The following is a 25,158-nucleotide window of genomic DNA, read 5'->3' as shown; positions in this document are numbered from 1 at the left end:
GACCTCTCAGTAGATGGTGCTGAACCTGAGGGCTTGGGAGCTAAGGTCTTCCTTGCCATACACTTATCAGGCATAACATTATAACCACCTGCCTAATATTGTGTTGGTCCCCCTTATGTTGTCAAAAATGCTCTGAATGGACATGCATGGAGGCCTGGACAAGAGGACTTCTCGGGGTGTTTTATGAGGTCTGGCAGCAGGACGTTGGCAGTGAATCCTTTGGGTGATCTGGATTGTGCAGTGGGACCTCTGTGAATCAAACTGCATCCTGTTGATCAGAATGAAGTCTAGGAAGTTTGGAGGTCAAATCCACATCTTGGGCGATTGTCATGTTTTTGCAATGTGGTGGGGTGCATTTTCCTGCAGGGGTAGGCCAGTGACATTTAGAATTGCCATTGGCATGAAGGAGTGTGCTTGTTCTGGGACAATGTTTATTTGGGTGTCTAAGTCTCTTCAACACGGATCCCAAAATCCAAGGTGTTCAAGCAGAACACTAGATAGTAGCAATATGATCAATGTTATTCTCTTCAGCTGTCAGTGGTCATAATGTTGTGGCTGATCGGTGCATGTGTGCCATTTCTTTTAGTGCTTCATATTGCTCCTTTTCAGCATAGGACAGGGCGGGACTCATCACCCCGGTAACCTAGGAAATAGAAAAGTGACAAAAATGTTGTGAAAGGGTCATAATTTAAACCAAACATGCTATTTTCTTAAACCTTACCACACAGTTTTGGTATCTGAACTAACCAAGTTTCTAACAAATAGTTATCATGAAAGCATCAACTGAAATGTGATATTTTCCTAAACCTGACTAAACAGGGAGTGAAAACTTAGAACAGACAATGAATGAAACTGAAACTTCTGTCTACGAATAATAGTTTCAAACAGGTCCTGAACTGCAGCTGCCCAGGTGAAAATATCTGGTGTCTCCTACCTCCTCACACGGATTTAGTTGCTTTTTCATACTGGAAACCTTTTCGACTACATCATTGTCTTACCTTTTGGTAATTTGCTCGATTGTTTCAAATCACAAGTGCTTTTCTTTCCAAATAAGAATGTGGTGTAGTTATAGAGAAGTGTTATGTTTGGCAGACAGGGTTGCATAGATCGACTACTGGAGATTGTGATTGCAGATTGAGCAACAAGTCCGCTGTTGTGTATGGAAATATTTAGTGTTCCAGTTGGATCATCAGGAACCACTTGCAGACGACCAAAAGCCAGAATGCAAATTCTTCTGTGTTTGTAATGAACAGAGGAAACACTTCAAACTTATCTAAGCAGCTGCCACATCTAGACACATAATCCAAACTGAGAGATGTTACAATTAATTTGTTTAACTGCTCTATGTTTTGCTCTGGTTTACAACTTGGTATTGAGAATCGGAGCATTTCAGTGGTATTGGTTAGGTCTAAACAGTTCATTAATTTTAGATCAAAATCGCAATTTGAAACAATGTAAATAGCAAATCAAGTCCTATGTTACTGGGGTTTAAACTGTTGTGCCAGTGGTTTTACAAATTCATGCCATCCTCCTTGTGTGACAGTCATGTTTTTTATGATATTATGTGGTTAATTCTCCACCACATGTTTAAAATCTATTCCACAGTGAATGTTGACCTGAAGCTTGATGTTAAAAAAAATATATCACAAAACAAATGGCAATATGTCAGAAAAATCTCAATTAAACATTTTTCCAAAATTGCTTAACCCTATTTATTGGTAGAAGCTACCTAATTTTATAATACTATGACATCCCTAATTGAATCCAGCAATTTGTGGCAAATATTGCCATATATTTTAAACCCTGCTACTCTCTTTACTTTATAATGTTTTGTTTTTAAGCCATTAACTCTGTCTCAGCAAAAGCTACAACACCCAACCTATCAAAATATAACAAAATCTATATGGTGTATGCCTTATTGTTGTATTCACAAAGGTTATCTAATGAACCAAACAAAGCAACAACACATACAACACATATTCACAATAGTATCCAATCTGTGCAGATAACAGTCACATCTGAGCCTATACTGGCCACACAGTCGCACACATTCGCTTTCACACACACTTTTTTCTTATCAAATTTGATATTTTGCAGAGCCCACTCGTCCACGTTCACAATAGGAAGAGTTGATTCTGCTGAAGGTCACCACGACATCCGAGCTGAATGAATGACATTTAGAGTTCAGTTTCCTATTTTTCACCATTTTCTTTGAAAGGCGTTACGCTACATGGACGGACCATCCACACATCCGCATTCACACACGTTCACACACAACCGTACTGAAAGCTTTCTGCTGCCTCTAAGCTGTATTTTACTGCACTGAGTTATACATACAGTAATGACTTGGCCGATCCCAGAGTTACTTCTCTCTTACCTTGGAACACATCGGACCCGGAAACACTTAGTGCAAACAAGAGTGACTCCTCAAATGTATGTATAATTTAAAAAAAGGAGTCATACACTGTAACAAAAATGTTTAAGTGCTCAAAATTAAAGCAATTGCTACAATTCAAAAGATTTATTATAAGCCTCGGGCTGTTCTGTTAATCTCACTTACACCCCTGGATAATGAAAAACTGCATTTGATGTTATTTCACAACTAATATTGAGGATTACAAAGCATAAGCATTAGTTTTCAGTAAGCAATAATTACAGAAACATTTGTTTTCAGTTGACTGTTTTTTTTGAAGGAATTAGCTTACTTTACATACATACATTTCCTAAACATTTCTACTCGCGTTTTTGCTTCTGTTATTAAAAGATGATATTTATTTTCTAACCCTGTCCCAAAAGGACATGTCTCTTTGTGCTCCCATCCAGGATAATCAAGTCATCCTTGTCCACATGCCTCTCTGTATCTCTCCTCCAGCGCCCTGACCTTTATCTTCAGCTAAATCTTATTTGCCTTCAGGACTTTATAGGGTTTTCCACTCTTTCATAATCTATTTGCAGTGTCCTACAGACTTTTCATTGCTATGACATTTGACAAAAAAACTTAATGGTAAGATATTTCAGTCCCTGTATTCATTTGAGGTCGACTTTTAGTGAACCATTTTGGAAGCAGTGGGTGAGATGGATTGTGAGACGCTTTGCTCCGGGGACATTTTCCCCATCGTTCAAGGAGATTACCTTTTTGGATGTGTGCTTCATTAAGCAGCTCCCAAAAGCATAAAAACACTCTGAAGAAAAAGCATAAAAAAAACTTTGTGGAGTTTCTAGTGTTTACTGTCCAGTAAAAGGAGAATGTAATGGACTACATAACAAACCAATGAATCACCACCAGTGTTTACTGTCGGATTTTTTCTCTGTAAATGACATAATGACTTTTCTTCCTCAGCAGAGAGGCACTAACTGAGGGAAACACACAACACAGAGTCTGAATGGATTAAACTAAACGTACCATGCTTAATGTAAACAGAGTTAGACTTGTAGTTTAGCTACTATGTTATTTCAGTGTTTATTGCATTTTTATACAAGTGTCATTTGTTGGTTGTATAAATTTCAGAAATTTGGGAACATTTGTCCTCATTTTTGAGTACATACAGATGTGGTCATTAGTGCCCTTGCACTTCATAGAAACAATCTGAAAAGCTTGTCTGTTATGTATACCTGCATGCCTTGGTTTGCCATGGAGAAGAAGAAAGATGCTGTGAAAAGGCAGAAGTCTTCTTGTTTCTGCAAAATCCCTCTAAAATGGCCTGAACTGAATTATCAAAGTGGTGATAACTAAAGTATGTCAGTTGTGGTGATATTTTAATCAGAATATTGTCTCCTATTTGTAACATAAGTGCTTTTGGTACCATTTTGTGCCACAGTTTAAACTCAGACGAGAAAGAAAATAGTTGCTCAGCGTTACCCCAGGAAGACTCCACTTTTCATAGCATGGCTCCTGCAGCAGGACCAAAAACATCCATCTAAAAGCATACTGAATACAAAGAAAACATTGGACCTCTCTGAAGTGGACTGATCTTAATCCTAAAAAGCTGAAACTCTCATTATGGGGAAGGGCCCTATCAAAGAGACAGAGGACACTGAGACAGCCTCATCTGAAAACTGCACAGTGCTGTACATGTCATGGACGAGGCTATTTTAGTGCCGTTGTGACATTTTGTAAAAAGGGAACTATAGTATAGTGCACTATTGTTAAATGGGGAGTGACTGGGGACAGATATGAGCCATTTATCAGTGTTGTACTTCGAAGTAATAATTATTGCTTTATTTGCATACCTACACTGTGGTAAATTGATTGATCTCCACTCTTCTCCTACTAGACAGTGCTAAGCTGTACTACTACTTCTTACTTCTGTCTGCTGGCTGATGCTGATAATTAATCCTGCCCTGTTAAGTTGTTCTGCTCCAGACTTAATTACAACAAAAATATATTACATGACATATGATACATTTGAAGTGACCAGCAAGCAGATCATCAGTGTTACAGCAGAGAGAAGATGTCTGAAAGGTCAACAAAAGACATTTCTAAGCGTTCAGCTCACTGAGAGAGTCTTTACTGTTTTTGTTCATCTGCTGTTTAACAACCGGCACTCGAAAGGCCTTAGTGGCATTTGGGGATCAGATGGTTGTGACAAGTTTTTATGAATATCTTTTTAAAAAATATTTCTTAAAACCACAAAATAAAAAAGCCATCTAAACAACCACAGAGACATTTTCTTGCACCAGTTTGAATAGGACAGTCTCTGTAGCCTGCAGTTGTGGGGGTGGAGGAGGAGGAGGAGGAGGAAGAGGAGGGTTGGAATCAGTGACATTCTTCAAGGCCAGTGTAAGATTAAAGACCGGGGCTGTCGTGCCTCTGATCATATATTCACAAAAGATACCCTATGAAGAACACATCTTTAAAGAGAGGCTGGCTGAAAATAAGACCACTACTTGTGAATATTTGTGGCAGCCCATTATACATATCATATAAATGGTCCATTACTGAGTAAGGAGATTACACCCCAGAGAGTTTTTTTTAGTTGCCCTTCTCATTTTCTGTTTGCCCTCTTTTTTTGGCACAGTCCTGTGAGCAGCTGCCTCCAGTGGCACAAGTTTGTCCTCTGTGATGTTTTATGTGTGGAAAAATCATGGATCCTAGATTTGGATTTATCCGGCAGAGCTCTGTCTTTTTTTTTCTCTCATTTTTGATCAGACTGATTCACTCCAACATTATAGCATTGTGGCATTGAGCTCAAAGTGCACTGGAAAAAAAAGAAAAGCTTACAGCCTTGGGCGCAATGTGCAACCAGGAGCATTTATGCAGAAATGAAAAATGTCAATAGTGCTTCCTTCCATAATATTGCCTATTTCAGTAGCACATAACACTGGCCTGTGACTCATGGACATAAATTCAGTGCACATAGTACAGTAAACCGAATAATGATTAATATAACTTTCATCTTGGGTTTGCTTCACTTGGTGTGGCCTTGGGTCCTTTAATAGTCATGGCACAGCTGAAAAATGTAATAGCTAGCTATTCTGCATGTCCTTCAAATAACATGTATCCATAATGGATTCTCATTGGTAGACATGTACATATACTGCACCATAAGCCTTGCCCTTTTTGTATCTTTCACAAGAGTGTTAATCATGAACTCTGCTAGATCACAAGCCCCTGGAACGCAACAGCAATTGGCTTGGCTGCTCGGAAATATTAATATAATAATCAAGCGTTTCAGGTTGCTCTTAATTCAATTGTCTCTCTTAACATTTCCCTGCTATGTCAATCAATGTGTCTGCCTTGTCTTTAAAGCAACAGAGGAGTTATCCATTCCGGCACCATTAAAACATCAATGTCTTTTTTTCTGCTAAATAGCAGAAGAAAGATAATTGGCATGTGTGCATGCATATTAATTAACTGATAATGAGACGATAAGGCCCCCTCTCTATCTGCAGGTGTGGAACCACTAATCAATTGGCAGTGAAATGGGGTAAAAATGCGCTTCTTTTATCCGACTACTGAAATTAAAAACCTATTTAGTACCACGATTTCCAACAAAGTGCTTTTCATTTATCTTCTCCAGCACATTATTCAATCACACTTTCCATTTGTATAATGGTAATATTTTCATGTAATTTCCACTGCCTCTTAGATGGGTATTTTTGATATGGCTTTGCAAAATGGCTATTCCATTCCAGCTCCATTCACTAGCTGGTAATAAACTTACAACCTATATTTCAGATTAAATGTCTTCAGCAAATGGAGCCAGCCTCACGTCTCACAGCAACGTGGGAAGATCACTCCTGCTCCCTGGTGGCAGCTCAGGGAACTGTTCCTCTGTTTGTTGCTGCCCCCTGCTGGCAAAAACCAGAAAGTGCTGGAACATGTTTTTAACTCAAAACTCTTTGCAGCAGTTCATTATTTGCTGTGTAAAGCACTCGCTGGCTCTGATTGTCCAAATGAACAGCAGTAGCAGTCTTCAGATATGCAGAGCATGCTATCTAGTTCAGAGCTGCAAGGTATCCACAGCTGAAACATAAGCTGACTATCTTAAAGGGTTGCTTGCTTTAGCCTGCAGCAGAATTGGAAGCGTTTGAAAGAGTGTGTTGTAACTATCAGCCCTGACCAGAGGTGTGTGAGCGTGAGAGAAGAAGAGGAGGAGGAGGAGGATGAGGAGGATGAACATGAACGCAGTGATCGGCTGTGAAAAACAAAGGCGGGCGATGCAAAGTACGCCCCGGGGGTGTGTGCAAAGATCTAGACGAAGGCTGAAAAAGAATAGAAAGGCAGCACAGGTACACAACTACACAGCTCAGGATTCGAATCAGTTTATTTATCACAAAATAGTTTCTGAAATACGAACAGAAGAGTTGGATTTCTTCGAAAGTGTGCGTTTTTGAGCGTGTGTGGCTGGCCCAGATGACACCAGAGGTTGATGGACAGTAGTGCAGCATCACCTCCTCCTGCTGACAGGCCCTCCTTCACCCTGGGACAGGCCAATCTGTACACACTGCAACACAGACACCACAGAGCCCATCTCAGTCACCACACAGCCCATTTGTCATGTCAAACAGCCTCCGAGAGACACGGCGGTCAAGTTATAGAGGTGATTGTATCAAAGTGACCCCAATGCAATGCTCATAAATTGCTTGCTTTGTGTGGAGGCAATACATCCATGTTCATTGATAGAAATGAAAAGAGAATGAGCGGACAGACAGCTGATTTCATGCAGATGGTGATTAACATATGAGAAAAAACATACCTTTTTGGGTCATTTGTCTTACCTGGAGAAGAGTTTCCGATGGGGCAAAGGAGCCGCTCAGCTGGAACTCTCTGTTTTTTCTTCCTCCTCTTTCTCTGTTGTTCCATTCATTTCTTCTGCAGACACCTCCTTGGTGGAAGTGGCCGTCTTCGGCCTTTCCTCTGGCTTTTCAGACGGGTCCACCACTGTGGTGCCTCTGCTTGTGTTGCAGCCCATGATTTGGCCAAATCTAACAGCGTACAGTTGATGTTCAGCTGATGGGAGTCTTGAAGTGTATAGAGCGTGAGAACGCCAGTCATTACCATAAAACCTGTCTGAATGTTGTGTGTTCTGGTGCCTTTGTTCTCTATGGCAACCTTGACACTTCCTGTTGTGTTGAACATGCTAACCTGACTGTGTTGGTTTTATTTTACAGTTCTCAGTCTACTGGATTGTTCTGCCTTTTTTAGAATGACCTCCCAGGCAACATTGGTTGAGAATTAACTCAGAAGCGTGTCAAAACATGGTTACTGATAAACACTGAAGGGGATTGTGTGCAAGTCACAACGCCGCCTCGGTTACCACATTTCCCACAGTGGAAGGAGTTTATATTTTTATTCAGTGAGAGGAGGAAACTTTATCCATCATCAGTCTGCCCATGTCAGAGCAGATTCTTAGTTACAGATTAGTAAAACTCAAGAGGGGTGAGGCAGAAAAATGAAAGCAAATGATAATTAATCACAAAGGGATGGAATATTGTATGAATTGTGTTAGTGAGTCCCTTGCTGTTTGGTCACTAGGCAATGCTGCTCTGTCGAGTAAAACAGGTTATCTGGTTGCGTCTTACTGACTTTGTACAAAGAGATCACAACTGAGAGGCCATAAGGCTGAGTATAAGCCAGCTCCCTCAAGAATTACACAAAGTATAACAGGCACATTTAACAGAATCCAAACAGCCTTTGTTGTTCATATCTGCAACAATTTAACCACAGAAAAAGAGAAAAATTTAATGAACAAGAATCACATTCAAGATAAATTTTAAAATTCGGTTTATTATGAAGGATATCTTAAATTGACAGATTGCTGTTCAAAATTAGGAGTTTATGTTGAAACATGACAAGATTTTTAATTAAAGAACTGCTTTTAAGTTATTTAATAAACATATCCATGATTCAGAGTTTTTCTGTTTATAACTGAGACAAATAGTCGACTCGGTGTACACTATGTGCACTGGGCATTTCAGCTTTTTTACACCACACTTTTGGACAGTGATTGGCTTCTACACAAGTTGTCATGTCACAAATAATGCTTGACCATACACATGTCAAACTGAGACTTAACTTAGTGCAACTTCTGCAGATTAAGGTGAAACCAGCGTCTGTCAAACAAACATGCATCATTCAACACAATAAAGCTCAAACATCCAAATGATGTAAAAATCACTACCACTTTTCTGACTGGAGGCGGGGTGGCTTTAATAAAATTACTGTGCAGTTTTTGATTCGTGTCCTTTTGAATCAGCTGAGATACTCAGCTTGTACTAAGCAGTGGCTAGAATGGTGGCAGGAAGTGAAAGAATCTTTCATACATAATTTGTTTTAGTTTCTGTGTCAAATCTGTCGACATTTAATGTGCCACTGAATAAAGTTTCATGCTGCTGTAACCACTTTACCATCATTCCTGTGAAATAGTGCACTCATGTCTCACTATTTTCAAGAGTCTCACATTAACTTATGTTTTACAGTTTTAAAAATATACATTAAAATCACTTTTGTTTTAAACACTTCGTACCATCTCTCACTTAATCAGCATCTAACAATTTAAAAAACAAATTATTCTTGCAGACTGTACACTCGTAAAGCTTAGCTTAGATGAAAAAGTAAGTAAAAGTGGAAAACTTTTGTGACATATTTGAACAAGCAAACATTTGATCCTGTTTGTGATATACTCAAAAAGATATAACATATATTTTCCATTAAAAAAAAAATTTAAATCAGTTTAAAAACAGATCAGTCACACGGAAAAAGCAACACACTCTCCTACATTTTTGACCCTCTCGAATCCATAAACATAGAACTTCCACATCAGGTGCCATTAGACTGTTTTCTACTGCAGACACTATTTTTTAGGGTGGCCAGAACATGCGTGTTTGTTTCCACTGCAAAAACTGCCACTGTGGAACCTCTGTCAGGATTGTTTCCAGGGGACAAAAAGTACATACTTTGTTCCAGGTAATTCTGACTGAGGACAATTCTGATTGGTTAAACTTGGACAGAGCCCAAGAGCAGAACCCCAAAATTTCATTACAGGACCAGCAGGCACCACTTCCAACTGCGGGCGTCAAAGTGCTGCGTCTACAATCAGAAAGAGATCACACAGATTTGACCTCCATGGGAGGTGTGCCAGGAAATAAATGTCCCAAAAGAACATTACAGCAAAACGACAGTTTACCAGTAAACACACAAGCAAATGTGTCTTTTGGAATAATGTGCACTGGACAGACAAATCAGAGACAGAGTTGTTTGGCTACAGTAACAGCACAAATGTTTAGACAGCTTTCCTGGAGAACAATCTCATACCAACTGTGAATCATGCTGTTTCACTGTCTCCAGCACTAGACAGCTTGCAGTCATCGATTCAACTATGAACTCTACATCATTTCAGAGAGCAGTTGAAGACAGTATGAGGTCATCTGTCCGAAAGCTGACATTAAACCAGAAGTGAACCTTTCTGCAGGATAATGATCCTAAGTTTACAACCAAATCCACTAATGATTGGTTTAAAAACAGGAAATGGAGGGTTATGGAATGGCCTAGTCAGAGCCTAGACCTCAACAAAAACAACTTGCAGCTGAAGCAATTTTGCCTGTGAGACTGATCATATGGTTCAGCAAGCCAGTGTCAGGGACTTACTGATAATTATGCAAAACGCCAACAAGATGTTATTTCTGCTAAAGGTTGCTCTACTAGCCCTCAGATGCCATGGGTGGGTTTCTACAAAAGAAACGATTGACAAGCTTTTTTCCTCCTGTGGCTGTGTTACAGTATACTACCTTCATCTGTAGGCACTATTTTAAACAAGATCAAATGTATACTTTTCCAAACGTGTCAAAAAAAAAAAAAACCCACATTTTCCATGAGATGTACTGTTCTTTTTCACATGTCGGCATGCATATGCTCAGTCCTGCGAGCTTAGAATGGGGCAGACAAGCTCATCGAACACTAACAGCAGCTGAACTGCAGGTCAGATGGTAACACACTGTCTCAGTGTAACCCTCTGTTTATCCAAGGAAAGCCCAGGGAGCTATGTGCAGCCATACCTTACTTCAGATTCATACAACACCATACAATGTGTTTCCACCAGGAAGTCTACCAGTAACCACTGAGCTGGCAGCTAAGTGTGCTACTCAAGGACATCCACACAGTTCCCTTGGAGTCAAAAACAGCGCAGAGCAAAAAGGCAGAGTTTTAGCGCTTTAAGCTGACAAAGAACTTGGCCCAAAGGAATTCTTAGTGGATATCTGTAAAGGGAGACACAGCTGCTCCATGCTTTTCTTCTAACACTTGACATTATTGCTACTAGACTACCTGCTCCTCCACACTCTAGTGCAGGTTAGGCTTGGCAACAGTGCAAGTCTGGTCCTGGCTTCTGTTAGTGACTCGATCGTTGACCACGCTCCTAAGTCGCCTCTGCCAGGCCGACTGATCGTCCAAGCGAAGCCTCTTAGCTGACGGTCCATCTTCTCCCTCCTCGCCTTCATCCTCGGTATCCAGTGACATCACATAGCGTCGCCTGCTGGGTGACCCGCCTGTTTTGATCATGTTGTTGATTTCACGCAGACGCTGTCAAAACAGAAATGCGATTTATGGGAACATTTCACTCTAACACCACTGTGCCATGTACATAATGCAATAGCCTCAGATGAAAATGTGATCACTGAAATTTTTCAAACATTCTGACCACAGACCTCTGAAGGGCTTGAGTTGAAGTAGTAGCAGAGTCCAGGTGTACGAGGGGGGGAGGTTTCTGTGTTGAACGGTGAAATGAAGATGGAGTGGCTGCTGGACAGTCGGTATGCGCGAGGAGAAGCTTTCCACAGTCGAGGGTACGGAGACAGAGGAGGAGTGTCTCCCTGCACAAGCAATTAAGTGTTAGTATGTTAACGCTGTCTTTTTGTTTTGGCTTCTTAATTTTTTTGTGACCCCAATTTATTTTTTTTTTTTTTTTAACCCTCCTCTCTCGTTCACTTTGATCAAACTTGCACCTAAAATGATTATTCCCTCACCCCAGATGTCGGGACAAACTGCTTGGCAAAGTGCTTCATCTTTGTCGAGTAGACCTGGTTGTAAAAAATGATGAGATTGCCCCGTTCCTCCTGAGAAGGTCCTGGATAATGTGCTGATGGTGTGTCGGGGGTCGGGATAGCGCTGCTTTGGTCTCCATTATCTGTAATCAACAGTATAATGACCGGCTCTCGTTGTGGAATTACTTTTGCATTACTGACACAATGGAGGTTACATGTTTAATATGAATTCTCGTGGTTACTTGATGACTCTTAGGCTTAGCTGTGATGTAGCTCTTCAGATACATGACACTTGACCTGTGGCTGACCCTTGATAAAGAGGTTTAGTGAAAGGAACATGGTATTTCATTTGGACAAACAGGGTGTTTTAATGTTGCTCCAACAGCAAAGTCAAAACATGTCGATTCTAATATTAAGTTGACAGTGTTTTGAATTCTTAGGGTTATAGTTATATTTACGTATGTGCTTGGAGAAATAGAACACAAAGAATATTTAGTTTTCTGTGTATGTGTTGAGGCAGTTGTGTGACATTATAATTCTACTCTTTTACTTGCAGATGACTGGCTTTCTGTTTTCTCATAAAGGGCTTCTTACTGTTTGTTTCACTGAGAGGATTTTCCATGACTCTTCCTGAGATCAGCATGTTTTTGCAGACCTGAGGACAAAAACAATCGGTTCATAAATATTAAATGAATCAATCAAATCGGGCAGAGAAGCGCTTCGAGCAAAATGCTAATGTTAACATGCTAATGCGCTTACAATGACAGTGCTGACATGCTTATGTAAAAAAGCCACAATAATAACCATGTTTGCCATCTGACTTTAGCATGTTAGCATGCTAACATTTGCTAATCAGCACAGAGTGCAGCTGAGACTGATGGGAGCATAATTTCTTTAGCAGGTATTTAAGTGATGAAGTTAAGCGTTGGACAAACTAAAAAATTGACCTGATACTGACATTACATGATAAGATAGTGGATTACCAAAGTTATTATAATTCATCCTGAGGGACACGTAATTATCTGAATGAGACTTAATGACAATTCATCTGATTATTGCTGAGATGTTTCAATCTGGGCCTAACAGGCTGACATTTCTATCTTCGATCTGTGCTGCTAGCATTGCTGAGAACTCATTGATGGTCCTAATCTCAGTTGCACTCAATCGATTTGAATCAATTAGCATAATTGTCATTTGCAGTCATTCTTTAATCAGACAAAGTTTAATGTTTGGATGGTCGACCTTTCGAAGCAAATTATCTTCCTCAGATAACATAGCAAACACAGATCAGTCTGTGTAATAACCATCCAAAAGTGTTATTCATTGTGAACCTGAGATTTGATTTCAGTTGTTAAATCAACATCAGTCATGAAGTAAGACGCACATGTTGGCGTCCCGGCCTTCCAAGGATCTTTCTGCATGGAGTTTGCATGTTCTCCCTGTGCATACATGGGTTTTTGCCGGCTTCCTCCCACAGTCCAAGAACATGCTAAGGTTAATTGGTAACTCTAAATTGTAGATGTGAATGTGAGAGTGATTGTTTGTCTGTATGTGTAGTTTTGTGATAGACTGGTGACTTCACCCTAAGTCAGCAGGGATAGACTCCAGCCCCCCCCCGCGACCCTATTGAGGATTAAGCAGTGTATAGATGATGGATGGATGGTTGCATTCTAAAGACATGGCAATATCTAAAATCCAGTTTAGAAAAAACAGATACTTACACTATTGCTGGTATGTGGCTGTGACTTGTAACACTTCATTATGTGCTTGAAGGGTATATCAACCTTGGTAATCTGTAGAAGAAATCCAAATCCCACAAATTAAAAACAGGCTTTCTAGCAATGGACTCTAGGATTTAATATCATATAATATTTTTTTGGAAGTTCAAAGTCAGTGGTTTTTCAGTGACATTGTGTCATTGAAGAGCAAATAAGACTTTACAAGGTGTGACAGTTGTAATAGTAGAATGAGTAAACTGAATGTCGCTGGTGTTCCATTGTGCTTATAGGATATTGTTTTTTGCTGTACAGACAGTAGCACATCGGCTGTATGAACTCCATCAGTTTGTCCAAACCTGATAACTAATGTTATCCCAGCATGATCTGATAATGTTCCAAAGAGTTACTTGCGATATCAGGATTGTTTGGCTTTTTTAATCTTCAGGTGCTCTGCTGAATGTCCAGTGAACTGTGGAGGAAAGTCTGTAACATTCAGCACATCTTGGTCTACTTTGCTCTTCAAGTCAAAGCTGCAGTATGAATCCTTTCCCACAAACATGCAAACCATACATGTGGAGTATGTCTCTCAAGAATGGAGTGCTGCTTTTCATTGGTGGAATCGATTTGGGGCAGATGTCTAACCCAACGCAGCAAAATACCCTGCAGACTTCCATGACCACCCTGTTTAATGGTTTTGGGTTAAATACACTGGTATCTTTCTCTCTCCCCTTCATTTCCTTACATACACGCTTTGGTCACTAACTGTGATTCATCAGTAAATAGGACTTTTTTCAATCATCCAATTTGAAATGCTGTAAAATATGCTCCTCGTCCACCGAGACACTACACAGGCTTTGTTTGATAGGACTCTTGAGTTCTTTATTTAGCTAATTCTGTACCTTTAACAAAGCTGCTTTTCTACGTCTCGGTGAAAAGAATCTTAAATATTTAAATAGTAATTTTACATATCAGAACTTCTTGTGTTTTTGATGTTTATAAATCCTCAAACTTCCTGATCAATTCAAGGTTTACATGAAAATAATGAAAGATGGTCTGTTGGACCCCACAATATGTGAGACTATATAATTATTGGATTACAAATGAATGGATTATATTGACATGTTTGGTATATATCCAACCCAGCGTTGGGTATGTTACATAAACATCTGAAGCGAGTCAATTTGTCTACCTTCCCTGGAATAAACTTGCATGAAGTTGTGAATATTTATGTAGGTGACTTTTACTGCACTGGGACAGCATGCCAAGGACCCGGATTAAAGTGAAAGTAAAAATATGAGACTAGGTTAATTTTGCAAAACCAGATTGGCTCTTTTTAGCACCTGTTGATCTAATAATAGCCCCGAGACAGAGAAACAAAGGACATCTGCATTCAAAAATGGCCACTACTAATGCTGAGGGTGCTCTGAGATGGAATAAAACCCACCCTCGCTATGATGTAGATGGCACACATGAGTAGCTGGTCCAGGTGACGGTCGACTATGAGGTGAATGCAGTGGACCAGAGAGTGCTCAAAGCAAGTCCAGATCTTTAATCGCAGCTCATCAGAGATGTCCAGCATGGAACACAGCTCTCTGAGACGCTTTCCCATCAACATGTACACCTGAGGTAAAGAAAAGATGACTGCATTAAACATACGGTTTAACAGTGATGCTAAATGCAATTTGGAGCCGCAGAACACAGAACTGACCTTGCGAGCAAACAGCTGGAGGGAGCTGCTTCTCTCAGGCGTGTTCACAGCTGATGGCTGCTGGTCTGTAGCAGCCGAAAGTCCAGGTTCTGAGTCTGTTTTGATTGGATTTTCAAGCTGTGCAGGAGGCATCACCTACATATGAGACAAAGGAGAAATACTGTAGTGCTTTTGAAGCTTTGTTGAAGGTCTATAGATGCTAACTCCATGTGCCAGGGGAGTGTTTGTGTTATTGTCGACCTGTTGGCAGGTAGGCAGATGGCCCTCATTGGCTCTGATTTCCTCCCACAGCGGTGAGTCGCTGCTCCAAGCCATACTCTCCAAAACTCTCTGTTCCACTTGAGCGAAATGACTGAACAGACTGTGAGGCAGACTAACTCCATCCCTCAGCACTGGTTCTATCACCTGTTGGACCACAGGCAAACAATCCTCACTAAACCCAAATCTTAATGCATGTGTACAATATTTGTCAAGCTACCAAGCTGGAAATGCACCTTCCAGAAGTGGTATGGTGCCAATTTGAAAATCTGAAGGAGTACAGGGAAGCCATAGGGTGGATGTTTGGAGGTTACTGTGATCTCCAGACAACAGGCCACCAGACAGCGCTGGAAAAGATCGTTCTCCAAGATGCCCTGCGTCAAGCACATCACAAGCAAAAAGTGCTTTACTTCAAACAAAATATCAAAAAAAACAAAAAACAATAGCAATGAAAACTTTCTGTATCGCTCAGTGGTCCTTGTGGCAAACACACTGAACAGCAGTTCCAGCTGTGGCCACAGGATGGCAGTACACTCACTGAGATGCCACCAATGCCCAGCCTGTTCCTTTCATGACTAACAAGGTTCTCCAAGATCCTGTAGTACCAGATGACGGCCTCACGGCAGCACTTTTCTGCCAACTCTGTGAAGAGTATCACATGAATTACATGTAAAATCTATCAGCAGTATGGCTTTTCATCATCAATGTAATGCCTGTCATTAGAAAGTAGCTGTTTTTCTTTTTCTAATCAATAACACTGTGGGTCACATCCTATTGTTCCACCAGTGGCCATGCTAGTGTACCTTTGGTCTCCTCATTTCCTTCATTGTACTTGAGGTGCTGCAGAAACACGTTCAGCATACCACCCAGCCTTGTTTGAATGGCCTCTGTTGGATCTCTGGAGCAGGCCCTGAATCAGAGGAACCATCAAAGGAATGTGAACAGGATAAAAAAAAAATAGATCAGGAAACGGAAAGTGAGGTGCATAAAAGGCCACAAAATAACAAAAATGTAAAAAAAAAAAAAAAAAAATTTGAGTGTATTCAGAAAACCTCATCGACTAAGCATGTTTACATATTATCAATCCAAACCGCACCCTGTGTGCCTTTCACCCACAGCAGATGTTCAACAGTCAGTAGCCCTTGTTACATTTATCTAGCCGAGCATGTAGTGTTTGTCTCCTCTTGCGGTTTATGGTAACCGTTAGTAATCAAGATTATGAGCTGAACAATTCCACAACCTGCACTGACAACATTGTGTGTCTGATGTGTCAGAGGATGGCCACCGTGTGAGTGAGCAGTAATGTGCCACTGCAGCGCTAACCTGAACACAGCCATCAGACCGTCACTGAGGCCTAACCTTGGCTTTCCCATGTTGCCCTGAGGCACGGTTGTCATAGTGACCCCCTCGCTCACACAGGAAGAGAGTCAGGGGAAGGAATGGACACCTAAACAGGGAGAATAACGTTAGGAACACAGAGACAATTAGGGCACAAAAAAACATACATTTGCCACTTATTTTCAATCTAGTTTGAGTTTCCATTTGTGTGTTAGTTGGATGTCAGTCTGATGCTACTTTAATAAGGAACTAGATCAAATGAAAACAGTCCGATGCTGTACTTATTCATAAAACAGACAGTAGAAACATGGATGTGGTGTCTATGGAATAGTCAGTTTTGAAATTTGTGTTTTTATTTGTTGCTGGGAGTTAAATATGAAGTTGAACATGTACACTAAATATGAAGCTACTACTGCCAGTTAGCGTAGCACCACTTTACATAAAGGGAAACCGCTAAACTGAGGGATTCCAACTACATAAATAAAATGGCATCTCTGACGCTCATGAGTGACGTACATCTGAGAGTAGATACAACTCAAGCAAGTATCTAGTCAGGATCTAGTCATTTTCTATCTTATTTATTTATTTGCACAAAAAAGTAAAATGTTTCCTGAATTAAATTGTGGGTTATTTTGGGCTGAAACTCACGACTATTATCATTAGCTTCAAGTTATTGGTCATCTTTTTTAAATTAATAATTTAGGTGAAGAAATATCAATAAAATTGTGGAAAAAATGTCTTCACAACTTTGCAGAACTGAGGCTACAAATTCATGCCTCGTGTTTCTTTCAACCAATACCATAACCCCAAAAAATTAGCTTACAGTGAAATATGACAAGGAATGGTGAAATTTGAAAAAAAAAAAAAAAAAACAATTGCCAGTGTTTTACAAATTTTGGTTGAAATTTTTAGGAAATAATGCAGATTGTTTTTCTGTCAATCCACCAATTAATAGCTGTGGTGTTTAGAAGTGCTAGTAAGTATATTTTTAAATGCTAGAAGGAGCTAGTGTTAGCCTCTGCTTCAAGTGAGTCTAGTATTAGTACTCACATTTAACGCTTGCCAAGAAGGTGATTGAGTTTAGTTAACAAAACTGTTCCTTTCAGCCTGGAGTTAATATTATTATTGCGACTGCATTAGTTGGACTACGAGGCTGCACAGTGGATTGGTGGTTAGCACTTAAGCCTTGCAGCTAGAAGATCCCTGGTTCATGTTCTGGCCTTTCCGGAATCTTTCAAACTCTATGCAGATCTTTCTACATGGAGTTTGCATGTTGTCCCTGTGCACGTGTGGGTTTTCTCCAGGTATTCCGGCTTCAAGTGTGATTGTCTGTATAATGAGGATTAAGCGGTGTACATAAGGATGGGTGGATGGTTGGACGAATCACCAGTCACCATTTTGCATCCCTGTTCATTCACCATTAATATGCCATCAGTATGTCCTGCTTCTTAATTGTGATCAGTGACACCTGTTACTGTGCATCTCACAGAGGGAAATTCCCCCAACGTGTCTCACTGTTTCCTCTCTGGCAACTCTGGTATTTGATCGGCAAGTTTATTATGTAGTCGGTCAGAGAATCATGTTGAGTGCAGCAGCAGAAATGTTTGAGGTACCAGGAAGCGGTCGTGTCTGTAAACAGTGACTAGAATGATTAAACACCGGGCAGCCTCGGGCCACGTCATGAAAATTTATAGCAGGTTATGTAGACGTCTGCTCTCAAGAAGAAGCAGCTTTTAACAGCAGCAGTTTGATGTTTTTGTAGACCCATTACAAAGACAAAAACTCCTCCTTCCTCATTTCAGGTTGCGTGCTGATGGGAGTCTGAGGATTGAATTGTGTTTTTGTTCCAACAGTGTATCATGAGTCTGTTTAGGTGTGGCATCATGTGAACAAGTCAAACCAACTCAACATGTTTTTGTGTGTTTCATTCTCATAGAGCCGACTGAAGACACACAGAAGAATCGGCAATTGTAGTTATTTGTTCCTGACCTTTTATTTTAAATGCTCAAGTAAAGATAGCTGCTCCGCCTGGCATCATTCAGTAGAAGGTCATTACTGAGGCTCTCCTAAGATCCATAGTGGCGCATTACTTGCATTCAGACAGAGCGGGCTGCAGTTTCCTCCACGTGGAGTCAATCAGACGTATCTATTTAACTGAAGGTTAAATGGTTAGAAGAGCTCACCCAGACTTCACTGTCTCATGCTGTCTAAGAATGAAATCTTTAAACGTAAGTTGCCTCTCATTCTGACTCATTTCCAACTCCTCCAGCTCGTAATGAGAAACAGGAAGCCCCCATCAGATTCTCCTCCACATGAATCATCCTGTAATCTGTTGTATTCAGCAGGAACCTCTGGACCTTGACCAGACGCTGCTCACTGCAAACACCCACAAGTTGTTTATCCTCCTTTGTCCAGCCAATGTGCCACAACAGAGGAACAGGAGGGACATAAAATCCACCAACAGCATAGAAAGTAAGTCATCATGCTTCATTATTCATCTAACTTTGTCTTCAGATGTGTCCGCATCATATCAAAAGAAACAGCTTTGTGTATCATGTCTTCCAACTGTGTTTGTTTGGGGTTGAATTAGACCCATTTCCTGTTTTCTGAAGTTTCATCAAAGCAGGCCTTAGTTTCACTTTCTGACATGTGCTACACATTTAAATGGCCGTTCACTGCAGATTATTGCTGTTTGTCTGAAGGTTTATTGTTCCGTATATTAAGGCTTTGCAGAAAGAGAGCTGTTTAAGTAGTCAGTGATGAGGGGCAGAGGTCCAGTCTGTCCTGCAGCTTTTAGAGTCACAAAAGTAGTTTATGACAGTGTTAATTTTTACTCCACTGTCAGCTGATTTTCTGTGCACTTTGAAGATCGTGTCATCCAAAAGGAATTTCTGAATTTTCCACTTGTCAGAGAGCAAAACTCAAGAAAAACAGATCCAGTCACTTACCGGTGTCAGTGGCTGTGGCAGGGCGGTTCTGAAAAGCTGAACGGCCAGAGCGAGTGTCTTGTGTGTGTCTCTGAAGTCCGGCTGGTTGCAGCGAAGCAGTCACCCTGCAGCTCTGCTCTGCAGGCTGAGGAAGTTCAGCCCACTGGCCTCTCACAGCAGACAAGCCCCAACTTGTCATCTGTTCCTGGTTGCTAAGATAAGCAGCAGCTGAAGAGGCTTAAACAGGCCACTGAGCACCACCCAGTGGAGGAATGATGACATGCAGGGGAGTCTGCTTTAACAGAGATCATCAGCTATCTATCTGTTCATGCACTGATGAATACAGCAGCTGTATTATTATTAGATTTAACTACTGTACAAAATCTACCAATATAATGTACATGTTGATAACTTTACGTATCTATATGAATTGAAGATTTAGTGGAATATTTGAGCAAACCTTCACGGAATTCTGCAGCTTGAATTAACACAGATAGAACTTATAAATCTCATTTTTAACGGTCTGCTGCCTTGTAAGTAAATATGCATCTGTTTTTCGTTTCCTAAAAGAAAATCATATAAACAGTAGATAAGGGATATTATAAAGGCTAAGCTAGAATATAGCATTAACATCCGTTGAAAAGGTTTCTAGAGAATACAGACCATTTCCAGGCTCTGTGAAACATGCTGAGTAAAAACATTTGTTTAGCTTTTACATACATTCCCAAGAAAAGGCTACCAAGATTTCTCCAGACAAAGCAAAAAGCAAAGGCACACTTAAATGATAGTCAGAAGAATATGTTTAATAAAAATAATTAAACCTCAATTTCCTCTATAGAACTTCATAGAAAGTAATCCAATAAATTACAAATGACTTTTAAGACGCGTTTTCCTGCACTACATGAAGAATTATTGACTACACAGAGCACAACTTGCAAATATTACAACTGTTCAATGAAAAAGAAAGAGAGAAAAAAAAGACACAAACTGACCAGGGTGACATTTAGAATATTACCAAGCTTGAAATCAAAATACAAAATCCATGACGCTAGTTTTGTCGTCTCAGTGATCACAAGTATGAAAACTGAAAGGAAACCTCCCTGTACAGCAGTAGTGTGTTTGTCATTCCTCTTGCATATTGGTCATTGTTTACTTGTGTCTGTGTTTAACCCAGATTCAGCACTGCTTCTTTAGCACTAGCAGTAGCTTGGGAGTCCTTGCACAGTTCAACCAAAAGAAAAATAATAATTAGAAGAAAAGCAAATGAAAGCAAAATAAAGTCCCATCTTATGTCTACTTTTTTTTCCATTTGTGTCCTAAAGAGGCTCAGCACAGTCATCGATTCATCGACCCATCGATGTGGGGCAACAAAAAGTAGCAAAATTCATTAGATCAGTCACTTACAGCAGACGTAGCAGTGGCTGGGTGTTTGCATAAGGGCACTACAAGTTTAAAGAGAGCAGAGGTGCAGATATACAAAATGACAGTGGCATGTTTAAGTTCATTGCTCAAGACATAGAAAAATACCGTACTGTTAGTAATAATAATTAAAAAAACTGCAACTGCATTGCAAGCAAACCCATGACGAGGTCTATAGAGAGCAGGCATACAAGAAAACCACTTTAAAGCAACATTAGAAATCAGAAGTGTCTTCAGTCTTTGTGTTCATGGTTGAACCCACGAGAGAACGATGCTACAACTATTTAAGAACTAAACGGTTAATTCAGTGGGCCAAACAGAAACTTCAGCTCGGAAATCATTTGTATATCTAACAGTCCACTGTGTAACAGCAGTCCTAGAGCGAGCACTGTTGTGCTGGAGAGGATTACAAAAAGGTACTTCGGCTCGAGTGAACCCCAGTGTTTGTGTGTATCCTGGTTACAGCTTAAAAATGGACATGTGCAGGGATGCTGAAGAAAATACACAAGCATGGACACTGAGCACAGATGTGAGCGGTCGAATGAGAGAGTGAGGATAAGGGCACTTCTACATCTAGCTGAAGCTCTGTCCGTCAGCAGAACAGAGTCGAGGACGACGTGAAATAAAACAAGACAAATGCTGCACACCCCCAGCAACGCAAGCTGCTATAATTGAGCCCTTCTCAAGCAAAACCCGTCCGGCACTGCGTAAAAATGTGATCCTCAAAGACGACGACGACGGCTACTACAATCTTAAACCAGGATTTGAAACTATTTTGTGCTTGTGCCACACATGTTCTGCATGAACACAGGTTATCATGCAACACATAATCTCACAGGACTTTAAAGTCTGTCCAAATTTCTAATGAGACACATTTGAAGCAAGAACCCCCTCCCTCCCCCTCCCGCCAAGACATAACATTCAGACTGGAAAGTTATGGAAGCAGTAGATACCAGGTGTGAGGAGCAGCCCAGCCGAGCAAAACACAGTGGAAGCTCTCAGTAAAAAACAAAAAAACAACTAAACAAAAAGGCCACCGAGACACATTCCAGCAGAGACGAGGGCATCATGTACGTGGACAGCAGAATAACGCACCCATGCACATGTACATTTGCACAGTGAAGCCAATCAGTTTAGCAAAGTTGAGGTAAGATGCAGTCAAATACGCCGGGGCTGTAGTAATAATACCCATCATCAAGAATCCTTCCACTACCAGAGACCCCACAACTCTGTCAGGACCCCAAAAAGTCAAAGGGCAGTTGTGTTTTTTTTTTCTTTTGGCACACAGTAAAAGGTTGTTTTGTGTCACCCCTGCTCAAGGAGCTTTTTAGTGGGAATCGAGATGTGCAAGTGAATGAGCATGCCTAATGTGGGTAGCTAAAGTGCACCTTGAACATGTTGTGGCATGTTTGTAAGGTGAAGGTGAAAATGAAGAGCTCCTAAAACTTAAAAAAAAAAAAAAAAAGATTCAACAGTAGAGAAATAAATCACAATCCACTTTCAAGAATTTTAGTTTGTGTATGATTGGAAAAATACTCAATAATACTACTCAAGAGGGAGCTTCCCATGATTCTTTTTCCAAACCGAACAAGAACAAATGAAACAAAAACCTCTAAGGTGATATGAAGGTAGGTGACAGGTTGGTGAGGCTGTGTGAGTTGTGCACTGGGGTGGAACATGGCAGAGAGAGAGAATCTACAGCTTCAGTGACATTCATTAGCTGCCCAAGTTATTGCTGACATATCCAACGTATGATCTGCAAAGCATAAGTGTCAACCCACCTGTAAAAGTACTGAATATTTACAAGAGAAACCAAAGTGTCGATCCCCACACCCCCGACAATCAAAATATATTAATAGTACAGCTCAACGAGCATGTTGATGTAGTTTCACTTTTTTAATAAAATTAATCCTGACATAATTACAATAATGCCTTTTTTGTTGCAATTGTACATAATCGCGTGGTACAATTTCACAGAGTTCAGAAATCTACTAAAGTCTGACATGCAAAATGTCTCAAAACAAGACTGTACCTTGTGAACAAACATTGACATTTTACTTCAGTTCCTTTTAGATCAGTTTTTCCTTTTTTTTTGTTTTTTTTGTAGATTTTTGTAGTCTTTATTACACAACATCGTAGTTAGTTCTTGTATTTACAAGTAAAGAAATCGCAACGTAAGTGCTGGAAAATCCATATATATGCGAATATATGTTTACATTTCTAGGTGATACATAAATAAATTTATAATTATATATTCGTAGGATCAGTCCTCATCACTTGAGTCTGAATCGTCTGAGGATGAGGAAGAACTCCCAGATTCTGATGAAGATGACTCTGCTTTCCCTGAACCTTCAGGACCACTGTTGTCTTTTTGTTCTGTGGATTCCTCCTCCTCTTCTTCATCCAGAGCCTCTTCTAATGCCTCGTCCTCCTCCTCTCCATCCTTCTCTGCCTGTGGCCGATCCGTCTCCTGTGCCGATGACTGGGAGGCTGAAGGCGGAGCAGCTGGAAAGGTGGGGTCACTGTTTGAGCTCTGCAGCTGTGTGGCGGACACAGGAAGGTTAAGGCCTGGAGTGAGAAGCATCCCTGGGTAAAGCATACTGGAGAGTAACAAGGGGTTAAGAGAAAGTGGGTGACTGGAGGCTGCAGAGGCAGCTGAAGCACTTTGTGTGGCGGTGGCAGAGGAAGCAGAGCTGGAAGTGGAGGAAGGAGTCGTGTTCGAGCCCTCTGTCCTTTCTCCTTTGGTGTCTGAGGTGTGAGAGGGGGCTTTAGAGGCAGACGGCTCTCCGGTTCCACCGCTGGTGATTCCCTTTGTTTTCTCTTCCGAGCCTCCTGCACCTTCCTGAGCAGACTTCCCGAGCAAGCTGCTCATGCCGAGCAGGTTTGGCAATCCAGCCATGCCAGACAGCATCATGGGAAACATGGCAGCTAGGTTACTTGCGGCCAGGTTGCTAGCGTCGGACGGCAGCCCCATCAGGCCTGCGGTGAGCTGCAGGGACTGTAAACTCTGGAGGTTTTGCTGGAAGGCCTGCAGACTGGTGAGGTCCATTCCAGAGAGGAGGCCGTTGGCCAGCAGTGGGTTTAGACCCAGAGCAGAGGCTGCTTGGCTGGGTGCCGCTGCTGCTGCTGCCTTGGCCAGAGGATTCTTAGGTCGACGTCCTCGCCGGCTCACCTCCTCAGGAACGATGGGCCCCGTCAGGATCCTGTCAAACATGCTCTCTGGGAGGTAACCCTGGAAAAAACATGGAACAAATGCAGGGTTGGCAGAGTACAGCACAGGCAAGCTTTAGTTTTATTACACATGACCAGCGTGTTTAATAACAGTACAGTAAATATAAGCACTGCTAGTTTAAGTACACTGAGCTAAATCTAATGTAATCTAATACAACAGACAGAATGGCGGTTACAGTGTTCAATATTTGTTGAAATTCACTTATTTAGTCTTAACATCACTGGTATAAATGGCGTGGACAAAATGTTAGAAACTCCTTTTAGCATAACAATATATGTCAGAAGTACCACAAACTACAGCTTCCAAAATGATCAGAGTTGAATGAACACTGAAACAGCCTGTAACCTTTATTAAAGTACATTTTATTGCTGTTGTATTAGACAGCATTAGTTTTAGTGAAGAGTTTCAAATAAACTAGGAACTGACTTGTCAAAATGTCTTTCTTGACGTCACATTTTCCTCTAATAGTCCTGTTGTGATGGTTGTATGTTTTTGTGACTTACCGACTGTTTAACCACATCAGCCCATTCAGGTGGGACTCCATACTCTGGGTTTTCCTGAAGGAACCTGCACAGATCCTTCAGAGGAGGAGCAAAGGCTCCACCAACCTACAGGAAAGAATGCACACAACATGAAACCAGGTGCGCAATAGACAACATATAGAAAGCACACAGTGGTCTGAGTCAGTTCCCTCTCCAAGTTGAGTTCAAATCATTGAATTATTACTTTGTGTATCATTTAAGCTAGAACTTGCATCTGAATGAGAAGTTTGTTCAGACAATGTAATAGATCCCACAGTTTGTCCAACAGTTTGACCAAATTCTAACTCAGTTTTGTTTTTTACAGCCACAAACAAAACCAGGTCCAAACACACCTTGCGTGCATTTCTCCTGTTGATGATCTGGACCCTTTCCTCTCCTGTCAGGCTGTTGACATCGATCTTGTTGGGGTTCCTACAGCGATGCCTTTTCTGCTTGGGCCGACCGTCCTGGAAGTGGAACTGCATTTGCATCTTATTTACCCCCTAGACATGAAATGAAAAGACAGCTGTGTGTCAGTAAAATGTGCACCCATAGG

The 25,158-nt window shown here is 40.9% G+C and overlaps 2 protein-coding genes and 2 long non-coding RNA genes across 15 annotated transcripts in view; 1 reads left to right on the top strand and 3 right to left on the bottom strand.

Annotated features, from left to right (window-relative positions):
- Positions 1-6,749: 6,749 nt before the first annotated feature.
- LOC118469972 (uncharacterized) lies at positions 6,750-7,587 on the bottom strand. The gene is made up of 2 exons (XR_004846961.2): positions 7,222-7,587; positions 6,750-6,947 (listed from the first exon to the last, which is right to left on the bottom strand). It is a non-coding gene; the product is annotated as an uncharacterized LOC118469972 (long non-coding RNA).
- Positions 7,588-8,210: 623 nt separating this feature from the next.
- Positions 8,211-19,590, bottom strand: LOC111565487 (retinoblastoma-like protein 2). Of its 2 annotated transcripts, none has more exons than XM_023265575.3 (13): positions 19,452-19,590; positions 16,489-16,612; positions 15,969-16,075; positions 15,704-15,807; positions 15,402-15,539; positions 15,148-15,312; positions 14,908-15,042; positions 14,644-14,820; positions 13,203-13,274; positions 12,076-12,136; positions 11,464-11,624; positions 11,146-11,310; positions 8,211-11,020 (listed from the first exon to the last, which is right to left on the bottom strand). In XM_023265575.3, exons 2-13 carry the CDS (start codon positions 16,560-16,562, stop codon positions 10,781-10,783), a joined length of 1,599 nt encoding a protein of 532 aa, XP_023121343.2. In that variant the 5' UTR covers positions 16,563-16,612; positions 19,452-19,590; the 3' UTR covers positions 8,211-10,780. The 2 variants fall into 2 exon arrangements, with proteins under 2 accessions (XP_023121343.2, XP_035802008.2); XM_035946115.2 differs by having other exon boundaries at positions 16,525-16,612.
- Positions 18,431-25,065, top strand: LOC111565488 (uncharacterized). The gene is made up of 3 exons (XR_008602129.1): positions 18,431-18,731; positions 18,846-24,722; positions 24,928-25,065. It is a non-coding gene; the product is annotated as an uncharacterized LOC111565488 (long non-coding RNA).
- chd9 (chromodomain helicase DNA binding protein 9) overlaps positions 20,213-25,158 on the bottom strand; it is a 76,787-nt gene continuing 71,841 nt past the window's right edge. For all 11 annotated transcript variants that reach the window (XM_035946104.2, XM_035946107.2, XM_035946106.2 and 8 more), the window contains 3 exons: positions 24,956-25,105; positions 24,585-24,689; positions 20,213-24,081 (listed from right to left, as the gene is read on the bottom strand). In XM_035946104.2, coding sequence (XP_035801997.2) covers positions 23,113-24,081; positions 24,585-24,689; positions 24,956-25,105 — 1,224 coding nt within the window. In that variant the 3' untranslated portion in view covers positions 20,213-23,112. The remainder of the gene's footprint in view (positions 24,082-24,584; positions 24,690-24,955; positions 25,106-25,158) is intronic.

The sequence above is a fragment of the Amphiprion ocellaris genome, chromosome 1 (assembly GCF_022539595.1).
Source record: "Amphiprion ocellaris isolate individual 3 ecotype Okinawa chromosome 1, ASM2253959v1, whole genome shotgun sequence".
NCBI lineage: Eukaryota > Metazoa > Chordata > Actinopteri > Pomacentridae > Amphiprion > Amphiprion ocellaris.
This window is presented reverse-complemented; position numbering and strand designations above follow the sequence as displayed.

Excerpts from the sequence above, each read along its gene's own strand:
- LOC111565487 (XM_023265575.3), bottom strand. The coding sequence starts at position 16,562 with ATGACAACCGTGCCTCAGGGCAACATGGGAAAGCCAAGGTTAGGCCTC. Across the intron at positions 15,808-15,968 it reads AGGAAATGAGGAGACCAAAG|AGTTGGCAGAAAAGTGCTGC; the intron begins GTACACTAGCAT and ends TACTCTTCACAG. Across the intron at positions 15,540-15,703 it reads TGGGCATTGGTGGCATCTCA|GGCATCTTGGAGAACGATCT; the intron begins GTGAGTGTACTG and ends TGCTTGACGCAG.